The sequence below is a fragment of the Schistocerca americana genome, chromosome 1, assembly GCF_021461395.2.
Source record: "Schistocerca americana isolate TAMUIC-IGC-003095 chromosome 1, iqSchAmer2.1, whole genome shotgun sequence".
Lineage (NCBI taxonomy): Eukaryota > Metazoa > Arthropoda > Insecta > Orthoptera > Acrididae > Schistocerca > Schistocerca americana.
In genome coordinates this window covers 605,319,533-605,336,655 of record NC_060119.1, presented here as the reverse complement: position 1 = coordinate 605,336,655, position 17,123 = coordinate 605,319,533, and the positions used below count along the sequence as shown (strand labels likewise).

Here is a 17,123-nt window from a genome sequence, read left to right as displayed (position 1 = left end):
TACCCTGTCTTCCACTTTTAAGCTCTCAGGTTTTCAAATCTCGCCGGGTGCAGTTCCCAACAATCAGTCTTTCCTTCTCATCCTGTCCGGTAAGTCTCCCTCCCAGGGTTCTGGGTGACTTTTCTGAACTGTACTCCTTCCCCTAAAACCTCTCCAGACCTTTCCTTCATGCCTCTTCCTTCCCCTTCAACTCTTCTGCCAGAAGAATTAGCCACTGCTCCGAAGCTTGTAGAAGTCAAACCTGTTCGTGTGAATGTTCTCCCACCACTGCTTGGTGAGTAGATTATCTATCCATTTACATTATATTTTCAGTAATTTCTTATTTTCAGTGTTACATTAAAAATAATAAGGAAATTATCTAACTTTTTATACTGTACAGTAGGAAGTGAGGAAAGTGTTTTAAATAGTGAAAACAGTATTGATACTGTAGCTTAAACAAATAAGTCATATGGCTCAAATACAGTCCGTTTCCTGATACTTTTTTTTTTCCCTGGGCTCTCATAGCACCATATTTACCTGATTATAACATGAGATTTGAGGTTTCTTTCTGAATTCATCATTCGAAAAATACTGGTTCGTCTTATATTCACAGGTCGTTATTCTTGCTGAGGTTAACATTTTTATGTTGTTTAATAGACTATATAGGGATCCTCTTTACATATGATGCTTTGAATATTAAGGCCATGTGCTGATTTATTTGGAAGAAATCAGGATGATGGGGATGGGCAAATAATATTTGCATTTGAACAGGTTAAAGTTTTCCCGATAAGACAAAACGCTTTACACAGTATCAATGTTGCTTGAACAGTCGCATGACATTTGACTCATGGCACTAATGCAAGGGATACGTGAGAAACTATGAAATAGCCATCTGCTTAAAATTTGACAATTTTGTAAAACACAGGAAAAATAACACTAACTTCTATCATCTTACAAATTATTGCATTGTTGTATTTGAGCAGGTTTACATAAAAGTTATCATATATGGAGGGATACTGGTACCGTGTACGAACATTATTGTTGCTTTTTAAGTAAAGTTAACATTAAAAATTGGAAATGTTGTTCTTCAAAAATCATTACTTGATTCTGAATCCATATCAAAATTTGATTTGATTATAAGATAATGTAATCATTTACTTATTGAGCTGCAAATGAGAAATTCGGTTGCTTAAATGTGGAAGGCAGGGTAATATGCAAGACAGAGATTACTACTAAAACATCGTGCATGAGTTAAGAAGAGCTAAAAGCTAAATGCATTGTCTGTAACAGAGGTGGGAGGGGGACTGTCGAAAATAGACAGATCAGAAAATGGAAGCTGTAGAAAACTAAAATGGCGCGAAGAAAGGAGTAGTTACTGTGAAGAAATGCCGAACAGTAGAAATTAACGTAGATTAAGGCCAGGTGGGTGGCAACAACAAAGGACATGTAGCACTAGTTCCCACCTGCAAAGTTTTGAGAAAATGGTGTCGGGGGGGGGGGGGGGGGGGGGGGGGGGGAAGAATCCATAAGGCGCACATGGTGAAAGAGGCATTTAGGTCATGACTGTCATGAGTAGAGCATGCTCTGCAGCAAGCTGTTGTGTATTGCCAGTATACACCCTCTGCCTATGCCCATTCATCCTGATGGATAACTGGGTGGTATTCACGCCGACAGACAGCCTGAGCAGTGCAGTGCCCAACAATAAGTCTTTCCTTTTCATCCCGTCTGGTTAGTCTTCCCTGACACCGGATTCTGGGTGACTTTTCTGAACTATACCCTTTCTCCTAAATCTCTCCAGTCCTTTTCCTTCAGCCCTCTTCCTTCCCCTTCAACTCTTCTGCCAGAAGGAGTCACTGGCTCTTAAAGCTTGTGTATGTTAAACCTCCTCTTGTGTGTGTGTGTGAGTGTGTGTGTGTGTGTGTGTGTGTGTGTGTGTGTGTGTGTGTGTGTCCTGTCACCACTTGGTGAATAGATTCCAATCAAATTATATTCTCAGTTATTAATTATTTTTGTTGACTATCATTATTGTTGTGAATAAATTACAGTGGCAAGAACAGACTACCGGTTTTGAGCTATAATGACTATGTTTAGATCTGCTGCAAAGTATGGGAAAAACACAAATACACTAACACATTGTTCGCAGCTTAAAACAATAAAATAGACCACAATGAAAATTATTACTGACAACATGTGCATTTGTGCGCTTTAAATATAAAGAGGCATACATGTTTTATAAAAATATGTGTAATATACTGGAGCCATAGGGGCATCGTCAAATGCTAAACACAAAATCAGTGCCAGCATTGTCAAATGTAAATAAATAATAGTATATAGAAAAGTAATCTTGTCAGCAGCACTACTGTTCCAAATAAACTGCCATACAGTAGCCACAAAACGTTTGTGTTGGAAGTTCGCCAGATGTCGCTACTATTGGCAAACACATATTCTTCAGTGATTAATTATATGATGTAAAATAAAGGGGGATACAATCAGTAAAGTCTGTAATGAGCTTATAAATTATAAGAGACTTTACAGGAACAAGAAGCAATGAAATAAAACATGACAAAAGTTTGATTGTTAAAAAGGAAGAAGTTAAGAGATAGTAATTGACATACGCTCAAATGGCTATCTTATAGATAGTGAGATAAATAATAAACAGCTTTCTCAGTACACAGGATAATATAAAAATTACGAAACAAATAGCTAGGCATATCATTTGTTCCTAGTGCCTACTTTAATCACCGAACATCTCTGTTTTATGTATCTTGCTGATAGTTTCACCTAGTATAGAGTGCGTTACATATTTACTTAGTTTTCTTACATTGTGCGCATAACTCTAGTGTTTTCTTGCTCCTTCTCTGTTTTATATAATATACTTCATTAGCCAGATAATGTTGTTGTTGTTGTTGTTATTATTAAAAATCTTGAACCACAGATGAAAGGAATAGTAAACAAAAAATGTAGCAAAGAAAACGGTCTGCACATTAATGTATAACATTTCTCTTATTTTATTTTGTTTCTCCTTGTTTTATCAAAATGTAGGCAAACTATAAGTGGCATAAATTTAGAATAGTTATGATGTAAACTCTTTAGACAGATACTTTGTGTCGGGAAAACAGTTTACAATATTGATTAGTCAGAATATGTTAAAAATAACTTTTTCTCAAGAAGCCTCTTGAAAAGGTGGTGGTTGTCTTATGATCCAGGTTGTCTTATAATCCAGGTTGTCTTATACTCAGGTAAATGCGATAGTTCCCAGCATGCATTGCTTACTCAGCAGCAACCAGTTTTTCAATAGTTTTTCCATTAAAAGTTAATGAACTACTACCACAAGTAAAAAATTTTCTGTTTGACCTATGAAAAACTGTATTTTGGAAACCATATTTGTTTATGAAAAGCATTCTTTTGAGTGTTTCATTTGCTGCCCATCCATTTCCTGTCTTCACCCACCCTAAATGTAGGAACTCCCAACATTTCTGTTACTTCACTCTTAATTTGCGCTATTTTTTTTTCAAGATGTTGATTTTACATTATTTCATTCATAAAATCATAAATGATTTTCTGTCTTACTTTTAATCTTGCTCTAGTATGTTAATTCATTAGTTGTTGAAGTTTGTCTGCCTTCGAGGCAAGCTGTGTAGTGTCATCCGAAATAATAATTCAGATATATTCCATTAGCACATACACGTTTCTCACTTTTCCAGGTTAAGAATATGAGAGCTTCCTCGAGATTAGTGGAAATAGTTTTGTGATATTGTCTGTATTGACTACTTTACTGTAAAAAGAAAATTCTTTGACACTGAAGCCATATATACTGCTGTTTGCATGATAAAAGATTCTCCCACTTTAAATCAATAATTGATACTACCATTGCAATAAATAACTAAAATTTTGAACTGAACATTTGTTTGCAGTCAATTTTTTAAATATAATTTTTCTTTTTAGTTTCAGCCAGAATTGATCCTGATATCAGCAGGATATGATGCTGCTATAGGATGCCCTGAGGTTTGAATTTACTTACTACTTTTTTTATTTTTTTTTTATTTAGTTTCAACCTGAGCTGTTGATCGTGTCTGCGGGCTATGACTCAGCTTTGGGCGATGAGAAGGTAGTTTTGTTTTATGGTTTATAACATGATTTTATAAAGCTGTGAGCATGAGAAAAGATTATATATTTAATGTTAACTATGTGTTAATATGTAATCAGATAAAACCGCATTCACCATAACTTGTACTATCACAATGCAGAGTCCTGTTAAATCTGTAAAATATCAGCATGGAGTGTGTAATGGATGAATATGGGAAACTGTGTATGCTGATAGAGTGCTTCTTTGCTTTGGCAGCTTCCTTCATTCATGAAAACAGTATGTACTAAACAGAGGTTAGATAATTTTTTCATTAGCTTTTCATTAGTTTTATTTCTGAACAAGAAAACATACAACAATCTTGCTATGGGTTTAAGCGCACTTAAAAGGATATTTTTGGTTCAATATTACAAAGAGAGGAAAAAAAACTGGTTCTCAAGGATGCAAAAATGTATGTTTCACAATGAAGATGTTTTTGGATAGAAATAATGTCCAATAGATTATCCTTTATGGATATAAGACTTATTGACCAATGTAAAATGTTAGGAAGAAAAAGGGGGGGGGGTGAAGTGAAATACTGAGACAAATTGCCTCATCAAATTGATTAATTTTGTAGTGGCAGTTAAGGGTTTGAATCCATCTTCAGATGATGACATATTTTGCCTCAGCAAATTACAAAGGGAGTGTAAAAAGTTCTCGGTCTGGCACTGAAAGACCATTTTTCAGGAAGATAAGCCTCTAGATTTTGACATAAATTGAAAAAAGCTTAACACTAAACTGATGGGCCTGCAATACTTTTTCCCATTAAAGTGGTGCTGTGATCAAACCCAGAGGAACATGCAATGCTGACAGATCTCTGTATTGTTTTCTCCCAAATGGCATAATTTGGATGTGCACTGCATGGATATAGGATCTGCACATCATTCTCTTAGCTGATAACAATTTTCCAGACTTTGGAAGAGCTACCAATTATTCAGGTGACTCCTTAGATGCTATCACAAGGCTAAATATACCCAGCTCAGGAGTCCCAAGCAAGGGTAAATCCTTGGCAGCTACAGAGGCAAACACTTGTGTGGGATCTGTATCTTGATGCTTGTCAAATGTTACCACAGTACGGTAATTTGATTTACAGTATACTGTTTTTGAGGAAAATATATGTTCATCTTTTTCACCATTAAAATGAGACAAATTGTTAAATATCGTCCATTGTTTTCTTTATTTTGCCATTTGGAGGGTACATTTTAATAGCTGTGTATACTTTACGTGATGATGTGCATTTCTGACGTAGTAAGGACAGGAACTAAAATATTGATCGCATAATAAATGTGTTATCTACATCTCTGTGATTTTTTTGAGTGCTGCACTCAGTGTTATCATCGACTGAAATAAATTCATCCACTCGCACTTCAAAACACTTCAATAATGTAGAAACATTTCTAAACAGTTCATAAAATGTCATCTCAGTTTCAAAATCTGCTGATTCCCTATGTGTGAAAGAATCTAGTACTTTGGAGAATGCCTCGTGGTGAGAACAATGTTATATCGCATGATTGATTAATGATTTGCTTCTGAGTGTACAACTGAGTTGCCGTTTCCATTTTGTGCTCATTATTTCAATAACTGGTCCAGTCATAGTCTTCGGATGCTGAGAGTTGTGCTACTTTGTGTACTCGGTACCTGGACTCCAACCAGATTGTGGAATATTGTTGGTCCTGTGCTGCTATTTATAGCCTAGCTGATTGTGAATTTGACTTCCTACACCCACTATATGCTCTTCTGCTTTTCAGAGCCTGTACTGATATTTTCTGAAACGTTTATGGTCTTAGCATCTTTTCTTTTTGTAATGTTGATATAGATATCTGAAATCTGGCATGGCATGTCTTACGTGGTGCAGAATATTAGAACAGTTGACAGAAGATGGAAGGGACATCAGGGATACACTAGACTAAAACTACCAAGAATATGGGATGGTGTAATTAACGATTCTACTAAAGCTAAGATGTAAGAAAACATAATAAATATAGACAAGAGTTTTAAATTTAAACATAGCTTGTGTCTGGCACTGAATTAATTAATATCTTGCCAGATATCACAAACCAGAGTTGGGAAAAACTAAGAGAATAAAGATTTCGCAGAATACCAGTATTGGTTCTGAAAAGTGAAAGAATGTCAAAGTACATAGTTAGCATAGTTTTGAACTCTCATTTAGCTATAAATAGCGACACAGGACCAACAACAGATCACAGTTTGATTAGAGTCCAGGCAGCAAGTAAACACAACACCACAGCTCACAGCACATGAAGATGATGACCAGGTTGTTCTTTGAAATATGCGTATAAAATAAAGTGACAACTCAGCTATATAACTGGAAGCAGGTCATCAATTTTCTGTTACTTTAGTGCCATCATCTTCCATGGAGAATGTACACTGCCAGAAAAAAAAGTAAAGTACCCATAAGACATGGTGAGATCTCCACGTAACTTCATACGTGTACATTTCATCCACAGTATGTAAATGATTAGAGTTGAAATTCTCTCTGACAGATAGAACAGCCACCAGCATTCATTAGTTTTGTTCATGTTAATGGTATTACCAGACCTGGCAGGGTATGTATGGAGCATGAACAATGTTAGATGTTAATCACTTTGAAGGACACATATAGACTGCATACTGGACCTGACCAATTTTGAAGGGGAACTCATTGTGGCTCTCCATTTGGCTGGCTATCGAATCTTCGAGTATCAAGATTTTTTGGGGCAGGATGTGACAGTAACTTGATATTAGGCTACAAGGGAATGTGAGGGAAGGCATTCTCATCAAGATTCTGGTCAACCTTGTCTGACCACCATGAGGAAGGATCAATGTATTGTGAATCAAGCGCATCATAACCCCTTCACATCTTCATCTGCCATGTGAGTATAGGCAATTGACTTCCTTCAGCATTGTGTGTCATCCCGCACCAATGGTCAGAAAATAGTAGCTGCTGGACAAGGGAATTACCATCCAGTGCATAGATTGCCATTTACACAAAACCACCAATGGCTGCGTTTGGAGTGGTGCCATGACCAGGAAGCATAGACTGATAATGAATGGCATCGCATTGTGTTCAGCAATGAAAATCACGGGTCTGCACCATCCCTGTTGACCATCATTGGCGAGTATGGTGGTGACCTGGATAGAGGTCCTTTAATATCGCTGCCATCCTGAATACAGAAGAAAACAGATGAGCCTGTGTGAATCTAAGCAGCAGAGTTGTAGGAAAGCTCTCGTGGACAGCTTGTGTAGTGTGGTATGGGCAGACCTACTGGCCCAGGTGCTTGCTTGCCAGTGGCACTAAATCTGGCAAGTTCAGTTCTTGTGCTCAGACTGACTAGCTCAGACCTGGCTTCTGCATCACACCATGCTCTTGGTTCTGAATGCTTATTTGTTTCCGTTATTTGTGCTGGTTGTGTTTGTGCCTTTCTCTGTGCCTGTCTCCGTGCAGTGTTTGGACACTCTGCTCTCTCATAGATTGACTGAATGTCAAGTTTATTTTCCTCTTTCAGGGCCCAGCTACATGGTTTCTGGGGTGCACGTCCACCATGAGCTAGAGTAGCAACATTTGTGCTGATAGGATGGTTTTGTGGCATTATCACACCTGTGCAGTTACAAAAAGTCCCATTCCTCCATGTTTTGGAGAGACACACCAGTGTTACTCCTGGCATTATGTTGTGGGGAGCCATTGGGTATGACTTCAAGTCATGGCTGGTACATCAAAGGTATCCTGTGTCCTTACGTTTTACCTCCAATGCAACAATATTGTGGTGGAATATTTCAATAGGACAACGCTTGTTCATATGTGACCCATGTCTCTGTGAACTGTGTGTGTGATGTTGATGTACTGCTATGGGCAGTAAGATCCACAGATATGTTCCTGAGTTAAGATGCGCAGATGTGTTCTTTATGGAACATGTTGGATCAGCTCAGATGTCAACTCTGTCCCAGTGCCAGTATTCAGCATATTGAGGAACAGTTACAACAGATGTGGGACAGCTTGTCTCAAAACAAGAGATAACAGCTTTGTGATGCCCTTCCCAACCGAATCTACATCTACATCATCATTGATACTCCGCAGTGCACTTCATGGTGCATGGTGGAGTGTTAGCTGCAACAGGCAAAAGATGTGATCTGTTGGTGCTGCACCTTTTAGTGATGTTGACCAAGACAAACTCACGCTGCAGTGTTATTCTTTAGCACACCAGTGCAGAAGTGTGCACAGAATCAGCTAAGTGCCCCGCACCACTGCTATCATTTCCTTTCCTGTTCCACTTGCAAATAGATTGAATGAAAAACAACTGTCTGTCTGCCTCCATTTGAGCCCTAATTTCTCGTATCTTATTTTCATGGTCCTTACATGCCATGTATGTTGGAGGTGACAGAATTGTTGTGCATTCAGCTTCAAATCCCAATTCCCTAAATTTTCTCAACACTGTTCCTGGAAAAGGACATCACCTTTCCTCCAGTAATTGCCATTTGATTTCCCAAAGCATCTCCATAACACTTGTGTGTTGTTCGAACCTATCAATAACAAATCTGGCAGCCCACCACTGAATTTCTTCTCTTTTTTTTCTGTAATCTGACCTGGTACGGATTCCAAAACACTCGAGCAGTACTCAAGAATAGTTTGTACTGTCGTCCTATATTCGGTCTTCTTTAAAGATGAACCACACTTTTCTAGTATTCTCCCAATGAACTGAAGTTGACTATTTGCCGTTCCTACTACAATCGTCACATGCTCATTTCATTTCATATTGCTTCGTAACATTATGCCCAGATGTTTAAAAGATGTGTCTGTATCAAGCAGCATGCTGCTAATGCTTTATCTGTAAATCATAGGTTTGTTTTTCTTACTCGTCCGCAGTTACTGACATTTCTCTACTGTGTCATTCATGACACCAACTAGAAATTTTATCTAAGTCATCTTGTATCCTCCTACAGTCATTCAACTTTGACACCGTACTGTACACCGCTCCATCAGCAAACAATCACAGGTTGCTACAAACTCTGTCTGCCAAATCAATTATGTATATAGAGAATAATAAGGGTCCTGTCACACTTCCCATGGGCACTCCTGACAGTACCCTAATCTCTAATGAACACTTACTGCCGAGGACAACATACTGGGTTCTATTATTTAAGAAGTCTTAAAGCTGCTCGCATATATGTGAACCTATTCCATGTGGTTGTTCCTTCTTTAGCAGCCTGCGATGGGGCACTGTGTCGGATGCTTTCCATAAATCTGGAAATAAAGAGATCTGCTTGTTGGGCTTCATTCATAGTTCACAGCATAGCAAGTGAGAAAAGGCAAGCTGAGTTTCACAGGAGCAATGCTTTCTAAATCCTTGCTGATTTGTGGACATAAGCTTCTCAGTCTCAAGAAAATTTGTTATATTTGAACTGACAATATGATCAAGGATTCTGGAGCAAACTGATGTTAGGGATATTGGTCTGAAATGTGCATTTCTGTTCTTTTGCCCTTCTTATAGGCAGGAGTCACCTGTATTTTTTCCAGTCATTTAGGACGTTGCACTGGGTTAGAGATCCAAGATAAATGCAAGCTGAGTAAGGGGCCAGTGCCATAGAGTAGTCATTGAAAAACAGATTTGGGATTTCATCTGGACCTGATCACTTCTGTTTTCAACTCCTTAAGTTTTTTCTGTATGCTAGAGATGCTTATTACTATGTTGTCCATAGGGGAGTCTGTTCAATGGTCAAAGGACGATATGTTTGTACAATTCCCCTGCGTGAATGATTTCTTGAATGTGAAATTTAAAACTTTGGTTTTCAGTTTGCTATCTTCATCTGCCTCACCAGACTGGTCAACAAGTGACTGGATGGAACCCTTAGACGCACTTAGCAATTTTACATAGGATCAGAATTTCTAGGGTTCTCTGCCAGATCTTTTGCTAAGGTATGACTGTGATGGTAGTTGTGTGCTTTGCACAAAGATCTTTTCACATATACACAAATCTCTACTCACCTTTTCTTATCATCATTTGCACATTCTCTTTTGAACTGAGAGTGCAACAGCCTCTGCTTCCTCAGCATTTTCCAGATTTCATTGCTAAACCATGGTGGGTCTTTTCCGTCCTTAATCCACTTGCTAGGCACATAATTCTCCAGACCACAATTAACAATCTGCTTAAACTTTGCCCATAATTCCTCTACGTTCATCTTACTGGAACCAAGTGAAGTCAGTTCACTTGTAAGTGAGATGCTAACAACTGCTTGTCTGCTTTTTCTAGCAGAAGTACTCTTCTATCCTTCTTGATTGATTATTAACTTTTATACCCAAGTCGCTATAATTACACCATGATTGCTAATCCCCGTTTCTTTACTGTGTTAATAAGCTCCAGACTATTTGTAGCTGCAAGGCCTAAGATATTTCCATTGTGTGTGGGCAGCTGAACTAGCTGCTCAAGACCGTTATCAGAAACTGTTTTCAAAAGTACTTCGCATGACTGTCTGTGTCTACCAGCTACATTGAATCCGTAGACATTCCAGTCTATACTCAGTAGGTTAGACATTCCAGTCTATACTCAGTAGGTTAGTCGCCTTCAACTAGTAATGCATGATCTGAGTATTTATGCACTACTGACAATAGAAATTCTTTAAATGACTCTAGAGCTGTCACAGCAGACTGGTGACCAATAAAAAATTCAACAATTAGCTTGGTTTAACATAGACCTGTTATAACTGACCAGATAACTTCACTGTCACACTCAACTTTGACCTCAATAGAGACAATATTTTTATCAGCTGCAGTGAATGCTCCCCTACTCCCCCTCCTCTTTCTTTCCTTTATATGTTCCTTGACTCACTAAATATCTCAGAACTTTTCACTTTGGGTTTCAGCCAGGTCTTAACCCTGAGAATAATTTGAGCATCCATGCACCTAGGCTAGAGGGGGTGCGATGTCCTAGTGATAAGTGGGCTCAGACTGCCAAGTTCTTGGTGAATTTGACTTGAGATTGTAATTATTGCATTAACATTACATACCGTCTCAACTCGTGAAGTTTCATTCTTAATTTAAGATAATTCTCATTTATTGTTCCACCCGAGTTGCAAATTTTTAATTAGATTACATGTTTTGATCACACTGTATCTTCTCCAGATCTAGATAGTTGTGTCAGCAACCTGTCATATCTACTCAGAACCACATATGCTGAACAACTACGTAAATCTGAACATGATCTGGAGTGATTGAGGAACCGTAAATATCAATACAGTTGCTGTATCTCTAAAGACTATTATGTCACCTACATGATGTTTAATTTCATTTCGTCCTCCCCTTCAGGGTGCTTAACCCTTTTGTTTTGCAGTATACGTGACGTATCAAATAAACTGGTGGAATGTTATTCTTTTCTTACAGTTGTGAGTTAATGTTTTTAGTGCAATGAATGTCAGAGAAGAGATGCACACTGCGCTGTTGAAAGATGACTTTCAATTTCCAAGCTTCTAGAAATATTTTTTTCAACTATTTGGTCCAGAAAACATTTTTGGTGTTCACTAGGTATTATCTTAAACAACTCAAGATTTTCAGTAAGAATATTATCTTTTAATCCCAGGCATCCTAAAATTAATCTTCCCAGCTAATTGTGTTGGTTTTTTTGGTGTCGGGCCACAGGCATTTACTCACTGCTATGGTTGCTCTTTTTTTTAAATGTGAGGTAGTAGGCTCAGCATAATCACAATTAGAAATTTTTGCACAAAATCAGCTGAATTATTTTTAAAATTGCTCAATCATTCATGATAAGATAATTTCCCATGTTTGCTTTTGCTCACCATTCGTTGAATCCCTCCCAGCCTCCATTAAGATTTATTGTAGTTATTCGTATAAAACTTTCTCCTTTTATTGATTTCACTATTCGATCATCTGTATCATACATTTTTAACCAATGATTGTTCAATCAATGATCGTTCAATCAATGATTGTTTAATCTACATTTTATTCTTTGAACAGTGGAAAATTACGGATGGAATAATGGCAGTATTATGAAAAGGATAGAGTGCTACTCACCATATAGTGGAGATGTTAAGTCACATACAGACACAACTAAAAGTTGGTAAACAAATAAGCTTTCGCAGTCTTCTGACACAGGACCACTGTTTCTGGTTTCCAAGGCAGCCAGAGAGAGTTGTCATTTGTGTGCAATTGGTTTGAGAGAGAGAGAGAGAGAGAGAGTGTGTGTGTGTGTGTGTGTGTGTGTGTTATGTGCGCATGCTTTCAAAAGACTTTCTGACAGAAAGCTTACTTGTTTAGCTGTATTTTTGTTGTATCTGTGAGCGATTGAAAATCTCCACTATATGGTGAGTGGAACCTGTCCTCTACATTGTATACTTTCTTAGTATTTTAAACTATGGTTACAGGTTTATGCCGTCCTTTACATGGTTTGTCTTAAAAAATTGTATCACAAATTTGAGTTCAGTAGATAAGTTCTTAAAAAGATGAAAGAAAGATAGGCCATTGTGAGATGGTGCAGAATTCAGTTTTTACATTTGTTAAAATAATTCAAAAGACTACTACTTCATAGAGCTTTAAACATAAGTTATGTCATACATAAAATGCATACATACCTTATAGTATAGTTCAACTTCTGCAAACATAAGAAAAGCAAAGTTAAATATTTCAGTGCTGTTTCTAAACCAGGTTCTGATATTGTACTTTTGCTCACACAAGAAATATTTTTCTTTATGAGATTCTCTGTAATAGAACACTCCCCAATATGTCACCCACAACACCCACCATATCTTACTCATGTCACATGTTTCACCCCCTGTTGTGACTTCTCTGTCTACCCCTTGCTCCTCACTCTGCCCCTTTCCTCTTCCCTCCAATCCCCTCCCCTCCCCTCCTTGCTAATCCCTTTGCCTCTCTCCCACTCCTCCCCTTGTCCTTCCCCCCTGCCACTCACCCCTTGCTCCTCCCCCCTTGCTCCTCCCCCCTTGCTCCTCCCCCCTTGCTCCTCCCCCCTTGCTCCTGCCCACTTGCTCCTCCCCCCTAGCTCCTCCCCCCTTGCTCTTCCCCCCTAGCTCCTCCCCCCTTGCTCCTCCCCCCTTGCTCCTCCCCCCTTGCTCCTCCCCCCTTGCTCCTCCCCCCTTGCTACACCTCCCTGCCCCTTCCCTCCCTGACCCTTCCCACCCTGCCCCTTCCCACCCTCCCCCATCCCTCCCTGCCCCATCCCTCCCTGCCACTTCCCTCCCTGCCAATTCCCTCCCTGCCCCCTTCCCCCTTGCCCCCTCCCCCCTGCCCCCTCCCCCCTGCCCCCTCCCCCCGCTCCCCTCCACTCCCCTCCCCCTCCCCCCCGCTCCCCTCCCCTCCCATCCCCCTCGCCCCCTCTCCCCTGCTCCCACACCCGGCCCCCTACCCCCTGCCCCCTCCCCCCGCTCCGCTCCACCCCTCCCCCCCACTCCCCTCCCCGTCCCTCCCCTCCCACCTCCCCGCCCCATCCCTCCCTGCCACTTCCCTCCCTGCCACTTCCCTCCCTGCCACTTCCCTCCCTGCCACTTCCCTCCCTGCCACTTCCCTCCCTGCCACTTCCCTCCCTGCCACTCCCCCCCCCTGCCACTCCCCCCCCCCCCTGCCACTTCCCCCCCTGCCACTTCCCCCCCTGCCACTTCCACCCTGCCCCTCCCCCCTGCCCCTCCCCCCTGCCCCTTCCCCCCTGCCCCTTCCCCCCTGCCCCTTCCCCCCTGCCCCTTCCCCCCTGCCCCTTCCCCCCTGCCCCTTCCCCCCTGCCCCTCCACCCCTGCCCCTCCACCCCTGCCCCTCCACCCCTGCCCCTCCACCCCTGCCCCTCCCCCCTGCCCCTCCCCCCTCCCCCTCCCCCCCCCCTGCGCCTCCCCCCTGCCCTTCCCCCCTGCCCTTCCCCCTGCCCCTCCCCCCTGCCCCTCCCCCCTGCCCCTCCCCCCTGCCCCTCCCCCCTGCCCCTCCCCCCTGCCCCTCCCCCCTGCCCCCGCCCCCCTGCCCCCGCCCCCCTGCCCCCGCCCCCTGCCCCCGCCCCCCTGCCCCCGCCCCCTGCCCCCGCCCCCCTGCCCCCGCCCCCCTGCCCCCGCCCCCCTGCCCCCGCCCCCCTGCCCCCGCCCCCCTGCCCCCGCCCCCCTGCCCCCGCCCCCTGCCCCCGCCCCCCTGACCCCGCCCCCTGCCCACGCCCCCTGCCCCCGCCCCCGCCCCCCCGCCCCGTGCCTTCCCACCGCCCCGGGCCTTCCCACCGCCCCGCCCCTCCCCTCCCCGCCCCGCCCCTCCCCGCCCCGCGCCTTCCCACCGCCCCTCCCCGCCCCTCCCCTCCCCTCACCGCCCCCTCTCCTCCCCGCCCCTCCGCGCTCCCTCCCCTCCCCGCCCCTCCCCGCCCCTCCCCGCCCCTCCCCTCACTGCCCATGCCCCTACCCCTACCCTCTTTGCCCCTCCCCCTGCCCCTCCCCATGCCCCACCCGTCCCCTTCCTCCTCCGTCCCCTTCCCTCTCCGCCTGCCCCTCCCCGGCCGCACCCTGTGCCCCTCCCCTCCTTGGCCCTCCCCCTGCCCATGTCCCTCCCCTCCTTGCCTCTCCCCTCCTTGCCACTATCCTGCCCCTCCTCTCATTGGCCCTCCCCCTGCCCATGCCCCTCCCCTCTTTGCCCCTGCCCCTATCCCTACCCTCATTGCCCCTCCCTCCTTGCTACACCTCCCTGCCCCTTCCCTCCCTGCCCCTTCCCTCCCTGCCCCTGTCACTATCCCTGCCCTCTTTGCCCTTCCCCTGCCCCTCTCCCTGCCCTCTTTGCCCCTCACCATTGCCCTTCGCCATGCCCCTCCCCCTCTTTGCCCCTCCCTGGCCTCTCCCCCTGCCCATCCCCGTCCCCCTGCACCTTCCCACATTGCCCCTTCCCTCGTTGCCCCTCTGCTCGTGGACCCTCCCCTCCTTGCTCATCCCTCTTCTCCCCTCCCCTTCTCTGCCTATCTCTGTCCCCTCCCCAGCCCTGGCAGCTGCTCCCCCCTACCCTCCTGTCTCCCCCGACCCCCATTCCCTGTTCTTTCCATACCCTATTGCCCGCCTCTCTCCACACAGCTCCACCTGGCCTCCTCACAATCCCAAATGTGACCCCGTTCCATTCCCCCCCCCCTCCCCCCCTCCTGCCCTGCCCTCTCTATTCCACATAGCCACCCATGTACCTCACATGTCCCCCTCCTGCCTTCCCTTCTACAGCCCTGTCCGACACACTTACCCTCTGCCCACAATCTCCTCCACAATCGACCCCTCTGCCCAACACCTGCTGACTTGTTCTTCTACTGTCCGTCGTTGTACACACTTCTTGTCTTGCCTCCTGCTTCACGCTCTATACGTGTTTCTCTCTTTCCCCATGCATCCCTTCTGTCCATGCATCTGCTATTGCCCTTCTGTTGTTCTGTACATTCCCTTTCCTCTATTCTTCATCAAATTTTGATGAATTTTTGTGTTTTGTGCTTAACTTGTGTATTTTGTGCTTACCTTGTACTGTTGCTGTCAGGAATACATGAAGAAATTTACATTTTTTATCATTTTCAGGGGGAAATGAACATAACACCTGTGTGCTATGCACATTTACTGTCTTCTCTAATGTGTCTGGCAAGTGGAAAAGTTGTTGTGGTGCTAGAGGTAAGTGACATATTCTGAAATTTATTGTTACATTCATTTTATGAATATACATAGCAATCGCTCTGATAATAAACAAAATCACCACCACATTCTGTTGTTTATCAAAATGTCAAATTGCATGCACATGAAAGTTTAGGTACGATAGTAACCAGTAAATGAAACAAACTTGTAATTTACCAGCTGCTGTTCCTTGTAATCTCATAACAACTGCAATACAGCTGATACAGCTAGGAAATATAGTTTGGTACAGATTTCTTTTCGTACTTTATGGAAAAATAAGAGAATGTGGATGTTGAAGCTAAGGTTTCTACATTTAAAATACAAAAAATAATTTTTTTGTCTTCCAAAGGATGATAATAGTGCTCTTAAACTGCTTCATGAAATAGGGAGTGCATACATTCTATACCTAGCGAACTGGCGCAGTGGTTAACACATTGAACATGCTTTCGGAAGAACGATGGATTGAACTCGTGTCTGGCGATCCTGATTTAGGTTTTCTGCAATTCCCTAAATCAGGATGGTTCCTTTGAAAGGGCGTGACTGACTTCCTTCCCCATTCTTCCCTAATCCAATGGGACTAATGACCTTGCTGTTTAGTCCCATCCGTCATATCAACGAACCAACTGTTCCTTCAGGTGAAATTGTATTGCGAGTGAAGATGGGGAATCACACCCAAGATTGGGCACACCATACATCTGTCCCTACTGGTTTAGAAATGCAATAAATTTATGTGGAGTCAATGGAATATTGAAAGACTAGTACTTTATGATGGCTGATAAGAATCCAGAAACATTTTCTTTTTTATGGAATTGGATTTGCTTTACTCATTACTTCCAACTGACATTTACTCTGTTAAAGTGAAAATATGCGACTAAGATAAAAATAGCAAAGAAAAAATGATGCATAATTTTGTGTTAAAGTTAATGAAAATGGAAAATTTCCAGAATTAATAATTTGAAGTTTAAAACTATGATTTAACAATGGAACTTCCTGGAGTGATAACAACATGGAGACAGTAGATTGCGATTAAAAACCTAGAACAGCCATTGATTCATAGACAGGCACAATGAAGAAAAATGTTAGAAATATTCAACTTTCAGAGTAAATCCTCCATCAGAAGTAAAAAAAAAAAAAAAAAAAAAAAAAAAAAAAAAAAAAAAAAAAAAAAAACTTGTGTTGGGCCTTAGTGCCAATAAATGACAGTGGCAACATGTGTGAAAGTTGTGTTTGTGTGAATGTGTGTGTTTTTTACTTCTGATGAAGAAATTTAAAACCTGGTATCTTAAGAACATAAAAAAACTCTTTCTCAGTAGAAATGCTTCGAGCAAAGCAGGATTTCTTAAATGTTTAAATACAAAGTTTATATCAGAGCAAGGAGCTCTTATTCTGAACTGATGGTCTCCACATCCAA

The 17,123-nt window shown here is 42.6% G+C and overlaps 1 protein-coding gene across 8 annotated transcripts in view; it reads left to right on the top strand.

The window, feature by feature from the left end:
- Window positions 1–17,123, top strand: part of LOC124607049 (histone deacetylase 6) — a 325,114-nt gene that overhangs the window by 118,688 nt on the left and 189,303 nt on the right. For 7 of the 8 annotated variants that reach the window (XM_047139241.1, XM_047139228.1, XM_047139261.1 and 4 more), the window contains 2 exons: window positions 3,925–3,984; window positions 15,623–15,712. In XM_047139241.1, the coding sequence (XP_046995197.1) occupies window positions 3,925–3,984; window positions 15,623–15,712 (150 nt within the window). Of the gene's footprint in view, window positions 1–3,924; window positions 3,985–4,027; window positions 4,088–15,622; window positions 15,713–17,123 lie in introns of all 8 variants that reach the window. The other variant, XM_047139236.1, reaches the window with a different exon arrangement.